Source organism: Mycetomoellerius zeteki, unplaced genomic scaffold (genome assembly GCF_001594055.1).
Source record: "Mycetomoellerius zeteki isolate Tzet28-1 unplaced genomic scaffold, Tzet1.0 scaffold35, whole genome shotgun sequence".
Taxonomy (NCBI): domain Eukaryota; kingdom Metazoa; phylum Arthropoda; class Insecta; order Hymenoptera; family Formicidae; genus Mycetomoellerius; species Mycetomoellerius zeteki.
Genome location: NW_017257338.1, coordinates 2,477,992 through 2,489,358, shown reverse-complemented (window position 1 = coordinate 2,489,358; position 11,367 = coordinate 2,477,992). Strand labels below are relative to the sequence as shown.

At 32.4% G+C, this 11,367-nt stretch overlaps 2 protein-coding genes across 2 annotated transcripts; one reads left to right on the top strand and one right to left on the bottom strand.

The window, feature by feature from the left end:
* The first annotated feature begins 3,833 nt into the window (after window positions 1-3,833).
* NELF-B (negative elongation factor B) lies at window positions 3,834-7,498 on the top strand. Its single transcript, XM_018452723.1, has 8 exons — window positions 3,834-4,218; window positions 4,325-4,792; window positions 4,858-5,025; window positions 5,330-5,455; window positions 5,531-5,800; window positions 6,547-6,831; window positions 6,949-7,149; window positions 7,268-7,498. Exons 1-8 carry the CDS (start codon window positions 4,090-4,092, stop codon window positions 7,430-7,432), a joined length of 1,812 nt encoding a protein of 603 aa, XP_018308225.1. The 5' UTR covers window positions 3,834-4,089; the 3' UTR covers window positions 7,433-7,498.
* A 341-nt stretch (window positions 7,499-7,839) lies between these two features.
* LOC108725444 (RNA polymerase II subunit B1 CTD phosphatase Rpap2) lies at window positions 7,840-10,530 on the bottom strand. Its single transcript, XM_018452464.1, has 6 exons — window positions 10,283-10,530; window positions 10,099-10,213; window positions 8,629-9,999; window positions 8,397-8,557; window positions 8,103-8,285; window positions 7,840-8,017 (listed from the first exon to the last, which is right to left on the bottom strand). Exons 1-6 carry the CDS (start codon window positions 10,333-10,335, stop codon window positions 7,840-7,842), a joined length of 2,061 nt encoding a protein of 686 aa, XP_018307966.1. The 5' UTR covers window positions 10,336-10,530.
* Between the last annotated feature and the right edge of the window lie 837 nt (window positions 10,531-11,367).

The following is an 11,367-nucleotide window of genomic DNA, read 5'->3' as shown; positions in this document are numbered from 1 at the left end:
AAATAATAAATTAAATATATTTTTTTCTTTTTTCGTGATTTCCTGCGAAACAAAGCAAAAAGGAGCATATGTCTATAGGACTTTTTTTCTTAGTTTTTTACTCCTCTACACGCTCCCGAAGTTTTGCCATTTAATTTGGAAACACCCTGTATATGTATATAAAGTATTTTTTTATATATCACACATATAGTATACACATATATAATATATGTGTGTGTTTGTGTAAAATATTTGTTTATAAAGATTATTTTTGGGTATGGGAATAAGTTTCCGCCCTTTCTTAGTAAAAAAGATGTATTTATTTAAACAAAACAATATAAAGTGAGTTCATTCAAAGTATGCTCCATCGGAAGTGACAACTTTCTCCCATCTTTCAGGTAATAAACGGATTCCTCGAAGGAAGAAATCTGGTTGTTTTGAAGCGATCCATTCATCAAGCCATTTTTTGATATCTTCATAAGAATTGAATCGTTCTACAGAAAGGGCCGACTGCATGGACTGGAACAAATGGAAATCTGAAGGAGCAATGTCCAGTGAATACAGCGGGTAGGGCAGAATTTCCCACTTCACTTTTTCCAAGTATTTCTTGACCGGTTTTGCAACGTGTGGCTTAGCGTTATCATGTAGCAGAATCAGCTTGTTGTGCCTATTGTCCCATTCCGGTCGTTTTTCTTTCAAAGCTTGGTTCAAACATATCAGTTGTAGTCGATAACGATCGCCAGTAATGGTTTCGGACGGTTTCAGTAGCTCATAATATACAACACCCCTTTGATCCCACCAGATGGACAACATAACCTTCGAAGCATGGATATTCCGTTTAGGGTTATCGTAGTAGATCCATTTTTCATCGCCAGTCACGATACGATGCAGAAAACTCTTCCTTTGTTGTCGTTGAAGTAGCATCTCGCACGTGACCAAACGTCTTTCCATGTCTCTCTCTTTCAATTTGTATGGCACCCAATTTCCTTCTTTTTGCACCATTCCCATTGCGTGTAGACGTTTTCCAACAATGGATCTATCAACATTTAATTCTTTTGACCACTCATCGAGCGATCGACATGGATCTTCTTCGAGTAATGCTTGCAATTCTGCATCTTCAAATTTTTTCGGTGCACCTTCGCGTTCTTTGTCACGCACGTCGAAATCACCATTGTTGAATCGCCGAAACCATTCTTTACAAGTAGTATTCGATGGAGCATGCTCATCGTAAATATCTATGAGCAAACGATGCGTTTCCGCAGCACTTTTCTTTAAAATGAAATAATGGAGTAAAATTTCCCGCAAATGTTGCTTTTTTGGAATAAATTCCGACATTTTCAACGAAATAAAGTTACTCTTGTTTATGCTTCGAACGTCAACTACTGGGCTCAAAAGCTTGAACACACACTTTTCAAATATACATGTTGCCGTTTTATCAACACACAAGCAGTGCTACTAACGGCATCTCTCTACACAATGGGCGGAAACTTATTCCCATACCCAATACAATAATTAAATACAATATACATGCATGTTTCTAAAAGAAACAATATTTGTATTTAACAAGCGTTCATACACGTAAAAACAAAAATTATTTATCTTATTCATGCAGAAATTAAATTTTATTACATGTAACTAATTTTATTTATACAGGGTGTTTGATAAGTAACTATCGCATAGGGATAGAGCGGACTAAACTGAGTCGAAAAATCCTCTACCATTTTGCAATTTTCGCAATAATTAACAACAAGGTTGGATAGTGCTAAGTTAAAAAGATAAAAGTTAACTTAAAAAGTTAAAAAGTTAATTAATTTTAACTTAGTTACATTTTAGACTGTTAACTTTTTAACTTAATTTAGTTACATTTTATCGGTAACTATTAACTTTTAATTTGATTTTTTTTTAAGTCAATCCTCAAACACAATGCGAGAGGATAATGAGTATATAATTTAGTAATTTTATATTGTATAATATCGTTACTTGTGAACAAAAATAATCAGATTCTTTAATAAATATGCTGTGAGAAAGGAAAAATTATGTAAAATCATCAAACTTTTTCTTTTTCTTTTTTTGGTAATTCATTCGGACCAAATTTAACTTTTAACTTTTCAATTACTTTTTTTATTAACTTAACTTTTAATTCAATTAATTTCATTATAAATTTACTTGTATTTTAATTAAGTTAAATTCAATCAAAGCTGTTAACTTTAACTTAACTTAGTTTAAAAAAAAGTAACTTACCCAATTCTGATTAACAAGATATCACAATTACTAAAAATCATCAAATATTGATTTTCAATAATTTTTTACTCAAGTACTATCAACTTTACAGAAAAATAGCAAGAGACAAAAATTATTTATTTTCTTTCCATAGAGCTTTAAGAATTTTTTTAGAATTTTTTATCAACTTTTTAGTACTGCATTTTCTTCCCAGTGAATACAAGTTACACGTAACGTATGTGTTAATTGTAATTTTCCACTGAACAATATAACTGTAACATAACACACGTGTTATATTACGGGTATATTGTTGAGTGAGAAATTACAACTAACAGATACGTTACATGTAACTTTGTGTTCATTGGCTTATTGGCAACTATTTTTAAGATTTTTATCAACATGAGAAAATATGATATTAAAAAACCTCAGAACTTTATGAGAAGAAAATAAACAATTTTTGTCTCTCGCTGTTTTTCTGTAAATTAAGTTGATAGAATTTGAGTAAAAAATTATTGAAAACCAATATTCAGCGACTTTTAGTAATTAATATTTTGTTAACTATTACGAAAATTGCAAAATGGTACAGGATGGTTTTCGACTCAATTTTTTTTTTAGTCCGCTCTATTTACACCCCACATAAAAATATACTACTAGTGCTACAAGTAAATTCGAATAGTGTAATAGTGGTGGAGAAAATTTCATTAAAATTACACTGAAATTTTATTGTAAAAATAAGTATTATTGATTAGCATCATATTTCAGAGGCTACACAACAAAATTATAATAAAAAAAAGTTTTCTTTATGAATTCTACAACTAATTTTATGATGCATAAAATGACGCAACAGAGGCTGCTGAACACGACCAATTATTCTTTCACTTTTACCCCTTTTAAGGGTCCATAAGAAATGGACGAATCATAGTCAATTATTCTCCTCGAATTCGACTATAATTGGTCAATTTCTTACGGTATAAGTCTTATGCGGGGTCTACAATAGAAGTCGTAGCGGTCGTAGGGTCTTAAGTCACAGAAAATTGACCAATCACAGTTGATTATTCGTCTCATATTCGACTGTGATTGATCAATTTTCTACGACTTAAGACCTTACGATTGCTACGACTTCTATTGGCTGCGTTCCACTTAACGCTCGCAACGCTCGCGAGCATCCTTTGTCCTTGTTTAACATTTGATAAACGACAAGGATGAAATGATTCCACGAGCGTTGTGAGCGTTAAGTGGAACGCAGCCATTGTAGACCCCGCATTAAAACTCTATTGTAGATTCGAGGTTATGGAAAAGCAATAAACTGATTGGCTCTCGCGCAAATTTCCGCTGCGTGACAAGCGTTGCCGCATTCTGTGTGCAGGAGCCTCTGGTTACGTTTACAATAGACATCCTTGTTTATCCTGTATATTAAACAAAGGCTACGTTTAACCTACAGGATAAATAAGGACATCTATTGTATAGGCCGCGGCTTAAATGCACGGTGTAAACGTAACCAGTGCGGGAGCCATTAGGCTATTATCGCATGCGTCCTGTCTGCGTCAGTGTGCAGGAGCCATTAGTTTGTGAATAGTCACATGGCCAAATAGGTTTTATGTGTGTGGAATAATTGTATTTTCAAGTTGTGCCATATAACCTGAAAGGACAGGTTGAAGGCAAAGGCACTCTTCTATCATCATCCGACGATACGCAAAAAAAAGTATTTTCAAGTCTGGATTGATAGCGTCAGAAAAGTATCAAGTAATTTGTAAATATTTATTACTGTTAATAGCAACTAACGAGTTTGAATTATAAAATTTATCCTGTAAGAAAATAACAGATTTATTTCAATCTGTTACAACATAAGTAATCGGGTGGGTATTTTATACTGTGTAATAAAACGGAATCATGAATTCAACGAAGAGTAACGGTGAGACTGGCAACGGATTGGAGGATCTTGGTATACCAGGACAAGTGTATTTGAGAGACGCTTTAACAAGTTGTACAGATCCACTGAAAGCTATTGAGGGATTTCAGGTAAAAGACTAACCAAAGAACAACGGTACCATTTATCGAATATAGAATAAGTTAGTTTATATCTTAAATACACAGCATTTTGCATAGAAATAATGTTTCATTTCAGCTGGAAAATGGCATATTACTACCATCATTGCGGCCTATGTTACCTCTGCTCGATCTGCATGGAGTCAGAAGGTTAGATTTCCATGCCTCCGTTCTCGAGGAGCTGCGGGAGAAACTGATCAAACAAATTGATGAGATCGGTGTAGAAAGAGCAGATAAAGGTTCCTCTGGAGACAAGAGAATGAAGGAATTGTTATCGAAAAGTTTCCCTGCTGTCAGAGTCAATGCTTTGCGACCTGTTGTTATGTGCATTCTGAAGAATACCTTACACATCGATGACAAATACTTGCGAGTGTTAGTTATGTACAATGACGCTGATACAGAAGTAAAACGTCAGATATGGAAGGATAATCAAAGTCTTTTTGGCGATGAAGTCTCGCCATTGTTCAGTCGTTATATCATTGAGAAAGAACAGATTCTATTTGATCATCGCAACTTGAACAGTCTATTTTTTATGCCATCTCCAAAGGTATATTATAATTGGTTGTATTTAAATTTGCAAGTCGCATTGTATAATTCTCTCATTTTGCATAGGTGAGGAGACAAGGCGAAGTTGTACAGAAGTTAGCTCACATGATTGGACATAGTGTAAAATTGTATGATATGGTACTGCAGTTTTTAAGGACTTTGTTTTTACGCACAAAGAATATCCATTATTGTACTCTCAGAGCAGAATTGTTAATGGCGCTACATGATTTAGAGGTAAATATATTTAACATATTTGTTTATTTCATTGTGTCATGGCTTTAGGGGTATTAAAATTTTCAAATTATAATTATAATTTTTGTGGAAAGAAGTTGTAAATCTCTTATCTAATTTTTACTCTGGAGGCTCGTTTTTTTATTGTTATTGTTTGAAGATTAAAATCTGTATGTAGGAGCGATCGAACCCAAGACAATTATAAGTCCGTCACTTCTATATGGAGCTATGCAATGTTCTACCATAACTTGGTATATAACTTAATTTGCATCGCTTCAGTTTTATTGAATATGCTATTTGTTGCCAGGTGCAAGATATTATCTCTGTAGATCCATGTCATAAGTTTACATGGTGTCTGGATGCATGTATCAGAGAAAAAAATGTGGACATTAAAAGATCTCGTGAATTGCAAGGCTTCTTGGACAGTATTAAGGTAAATTGAATCAAAATTGTATTTCATAACATCATTTGCATAAAGAAAGAGATATTAATCTGTAGTTTTGTATAGAGAGGACAGGAGCAAGTGTTAGGGGATCTAAGTATGATTTTGTGCGATCCCTATGCAGTGAATTTTCTCGCTAGCAGTGCAATCAAAATAGCGCTTCATTTAATAAATTGCGAGGCGTTACCCAGAGAAAATGCAGTGCTCGTATTGTTATTAAGAATGCTCGCGCTAGGACTGTCTGCTTGGCAAATGATTGATTCGCAAGACTTTAAGGAACCAAAACTAGACAGTCAAGTTGTCACAAAATTCCTGCCAGCACTTATGTCACTCATGGTAATTTATATGAAATAATTAAAATATTTATATATAGAGTTTATAATTTAATATAATAATATAACACAATTTAATATAATTTAATATAATTTAATATATAATATAAAAAGGTAGTGTAGCAGACAGCTGCTATACTAGGGCATGTTCAGATTCCCACTCGGGTATTACATCATCCTTGTTTAACATTTGGTAAACAAAGATGGAGTGATATCTGCGGGTGATACTTGAGTGGGAATCTGAATATGATACTGAATGAATTCAGTAACCTTCAATTGTCATAAAAAGTATTTTGCACGTAAAAGTAGCCGAGATACTTGAATGAAAAAAGTGAAAAATCGTTTCATTCTTGAAACGACCAAAAATATTCTTAAAAACATTCTTAAAAACATTCTTAAAAAAAATCACGAATAGTATTGATTGTACGATCTTAAAAAAATGAAATTGTTCGTAATTTTATCATTTCATTTTGATAATAATCTTTATTTCGATAAAATGAATACTTTCTGAGATATTTTTGAAAAACCGCATTTTTATTAGTTTTTTTATACTGGAAAGTTTTCCGCTGGTGGTCAGGAGTTTTAGTATGACTTTTAGTATATTGTAATACGTCATTTCGAATAACTTCTCGCAAACAAACCTTTTATGGTAATTTTACCTCTAAAAATCTAATTTTTCGGGGTTAGTATGGCACTTGAAAAAGAAGAATATAAAAATACAGATATATAAAAATAATAGTGATTTCTTAGGTTGATGATCAAATAAGGCAACTCAACTGTAGACTTCCACCCGATGAAAGGGAAAGTGCAATCGCAATTATAGAACATTCTGGACCACCTCCTGATGCATGCCAAGCATACGCTCAGCTTTCTGGAGTAGCAGCAGTTCTCTCCATGTATTATGCATTGCACGTAGGAGGTGGCGGTGGGGTTGGAAGAGGCAGGGGAGATGCTAGAGGTTTGATGAGAGTCCTGGCAACATTGCCAAACTGCCAAGCACAACGGGCTTTTGAAGATCCATTTTTACACACGCTGGTAACATATTTGTTGTATCTTGTCTTATTCTCAAGCGACATCGTTATTTATCACAATTGAAATGAAATATCAATTACAAATTTTTGTATTGATAAAGTTGTTGATTTTCAATTGCAGGTTTCGTTATTAATATTAAACATGGCTGACGAATTTTCAAACGAGTCGTTTTGTACAGTAATTTTTGACGAATTCTTCTTAGCCGGTTTAGGAAGGGACAACGTCACACGACATCTGTTAAAATTACTTTGGTACATACATCCTAAATTACCATCCACGCGATTACATTCATTATTGAAAGCCTTACAACCAACAAGTCAGGTAATACTTCACAATTTTCAGAAAAAGTCCATTATATGTTTATTAGATGTGATAACTGAGTTTAAAGATGCTTTATTCCCAATGTTAAATTATTGATTTAATGTTTTTGAATTTACAGCATAACGAAGCAGTCCATAGTCTTTACGAATCTCTACGTGACAAAGTTGGCAGTCATGCTACAGATGACCAATTAGCAATGACAGCTCAAATGGATCCGTTAAGTCTAGATTGTTCTTCCTCTGTGTTTACTGGAATGCCGTCATCAACATCGAGCACACTTTAATAATATCTAATTCAAGACAAATAAAAAAAAAGTTATTTGAGCTTCCTCAGTTTACGAGTACAAGAAAGAGTGACCATACTGTGATGTGTACTATCATTGATATATCTTCTAATTTAATTAATTAAATTTTTATACATTTTCTAATTTAGTTTATCTTTAATATATTTATGATTTTTGAAGAAATCTTTTATTTATGCTATAATACTTTTTAATAAAGTATACACATAAAAAATACAGTTATAAAATAGGTGTAAAAAATTATTGTAAAAAACATTTAGATAACCTAAACAAAATATCATTGCGATATTTTTACAATTAATATATTTTTTTAGAAGATTTTATATTAAATTAAATGTAAGAATAAAATTAAAATTATAAGAGTAATTTTAATATGTATAAACTATATTTCAATTTTTATTTAGCTGTTTATCGTTCGATTTAGGTGCATCATTGTTTGTTATTTCCATTATAAGTCTGTCCAAATAATTAGAATCTAATTTGTATGTTGTCAAAATCATAGACGTGTACATTGAAGCTTGCTTAGATCGGAGCAACAATTGTAATTGTGTATTGATCAAGCTCAACCTGGAATTATATTTATTTTTATAATATAAGTATTTTTGAAATCACACAATTTTATATTTAGATTAGACATTGCAATTAAACTTACATTTTAATGATGACGAGTCCCACGAGTGTCCATTCAGCAGTTTTAAAGACAATATTTGTAGCAGATAAATTAAAAGTACTTATCAAGATCTTGATTAGTGAGTATTTCTCGTTATTATAAGTACATTGTGCCAGTGAAGAAATATTAGCATTAGTTGTTAAAGCGCGCATCAAATCAGGCAATCTGTAATTAACAAATACATTAATATAACTATTGAATTTCAGATACTAAATTTTTTTAATATTTGATCTCTAATTATCACTCTGAAATTATTACATTTGGAGAAATTATTACATTTTATCAAGATTGTCCAAGAAAATTCGACGACGAAGTGCATTAGGCGCGTGAGCGTCTGTTAATGGTAATATAAGTTCAACGTTATCTTTACTTTCTGATTCTTTATTACTATCCTCAGATGGTGTAGTCGTCATACGACCTTCGTAAAACGCACGTACCTGTGTACACATATTACAATTAGTTGATACATTTTGTTTTCAATCAAATTAAGATTAATATTTTATCGTACCTTTAATTCCACTTTCTTTCCATCCTCTTGAAGCACAGAGAAGTGGGGTAAAGGTTTGAGTTCGTTTTTCTTCAAATCACAATCTTCCTTTTCATCCTCCATTTGCAATTTGTTCAACTTTTTACACAACTGTTGATACCTGTCGTATTGTGTAAATTTTTCTAATAACTGATTTCTTTCATCCTCCTCGCCCATTAGAAGGCAAAGGGTATTTTTCGTAACCCATTCTTTAACACTCTGTTCAATATGCATTGCAACTTTGAGATAAATATTATTTTGTACTCCTGCATTATCAATTTTTTTCGGCCTGTATCTTTTATTAATTCTACTTGTCTCTCCTATTTTCCTATCATTACACATAGATGCAGAAGAAATCACAGTATTATTACTCTTATACATTTTATCCGATTGGGACTGTTTCATTTTTTTATCAGTAAGACTATTATTTATTTCATCTATCTCAGGTTCTAATCTCCTTTCATTTTCATCATCATTGTTACTTATTTCAACTGATTGAGGCATTTGAAGCTGTAACCTTTCACTAGTGTCATTTTCATTATTACTTACTTCATCCAATTGAGGTTGCAATATTTCATTATCAAATATATTTACATTAGTTTTATTTTCTGTATCTCTGTTATGTTTATGCAAATGTAAAATATTCCCAGATTGGCCAACAATTTCTATTTCTAAATTCTCTAGATTTACATCTACTTGTTGGATATTGTTATCATAGTTACTTTTACAATTTGTAAATTCTTCAGAATCACAGTTTTTGCTTTCTTGATTCAAGTGCAGTTCCGATGAATGCGTTTCATAATTAAACGATTTTTGTACATTATTAGTATTTACAGAAGTCTCTTTCAGTTTACCATCTTTCTTACTTGCTATATTCTTCAATAAATAGGAGTTGCATATAGTTTCTTTCTCGGAACTTGGTACATTACTTGTATCATTTTCTGTCTGCTTGATTGATCTATCGGTATATTCTGTAGATTTTCTACTGTCATCATTATTGTCTATGTCTTCATTTTGCGAGAAGTTAATTCCAGCAACGTCGATTTCCTCACCACACGTAGACTTAGAGTTGAGAGGCAAAATTTGAAAGACTGGTATATCCTCTTTCTCTCTCAACCAGAGCGGACTCTCAAGCATTTGTTCAAGAAGAAAATTGGCTGCCCCATAGCACAACGAACTGCAGAAGTTTCTCCGTTTGCTGACGTCATACACTTTGTTCTTACGTGTTGATATGTGATACTGTTGCCGGATAATGACAGTCAGCTGATTCGAACAGAGAACATATCCACATAGCTTTACTATTGCTCTCTCCTCTATCACATCTTCCATGTGGCTCTTACTTATGAATCCTAACTATAAGATTAATAAATCATAATAAATTGTTGAGATCCTGTTGTTGAATACTCGAACTACTCAAATTAATACAGAAACAATATTTGTTAGCGCACTTACATTTTGCAGGAGCCAGTCAGAATCCACATGCGATTCCAGAAGTTGCATGACTATTGCAAGAGCTTTCGCATCGCATTGTTTCTTTTTTATTATAGCCAGCTGCATCTGCTCCTTGCTTAAAGAAAAATTCAATCCAAATGAAAATAGCAATTCATCCATTTTCGATACGTGCAAGAGGACTTACCTCATCTTCTTCAATCTCCGTTTCTCAGTCATTTGTTTCTTGGTTGTTGACATCGTCGCAGTGTTGTTCGTTTTATGTATTCAGAAGACGATATATCAAATAATACGTGATAAAATAATTCGCAATTATAAGTACCTTAAAATATTACAAAATAACTTTTCTATTTCGCGCACTCGTTGTAATCAGCAGAGGTTATTCGAGGTTAACTTCCACTCGCTTTTGTCAGAAAAGCGCCTTCGTGTGCACAAAATGTGGACAGGAACTACATAACCAAGTTAACACGAATATTTCTGATGGGTAATACGTTATTTTTTCACGGTTTTGTTCCGTGCTATTTTCACAATTTTTTATTTTATTCTGTTTTTTTGGCATTTAGAAATAAAAAGCAATGCATCATATAAATTTTTATAGTTTAACAACTTTTTTTTCTAATTTATTATATTTTGGTACTGTAGCAATGAATAAATATTTATTCAATATAATATCAGACAAATTATTATTAAGAAAAAACTGTTTCAATTCTTTTTAGATGTTGCAAATTATAGGTATCCATTATTTAATTATGATTCCGTATTCTACCAAGGATACGATTTTTTGTTTTAATAAAAATTCACACTTAATCGATTTCTTAAATCTTAAACAATGCCAAATTATTTTAACGGAATTATATGATTTTTTAAGACTTTGCATGTCCACCGTGGTAATTATATAAAGTATATATTAATTAAGTAAAATTTATTGTATAACAGAATACGTGACGTGGAAATTTTACAAAGCATTACGTTTCAAACAATGGTCTTGGTATTTGTCATAAAGAATAGAGATTCTATTCTTTATGGTAGGCGGTTTCTAGCAAGGACACCCCAGGTAAAACACGGAGTTATAATTAAGTCATGGTATCACAGAACTTCATCATGACATCATTTGATACCTAAAAATTGACTTAGAAATGACGAATGAGGTCAATGATATCCTCATGACTTTTGTGTTCCTTGGGACAGTCATGCGAGCTCTACAATAGAAGTCGTAGCGGTCTTAAGTCGTAGAAAATTGACCAATCACAGTCGAATATGAGAAGAATACTC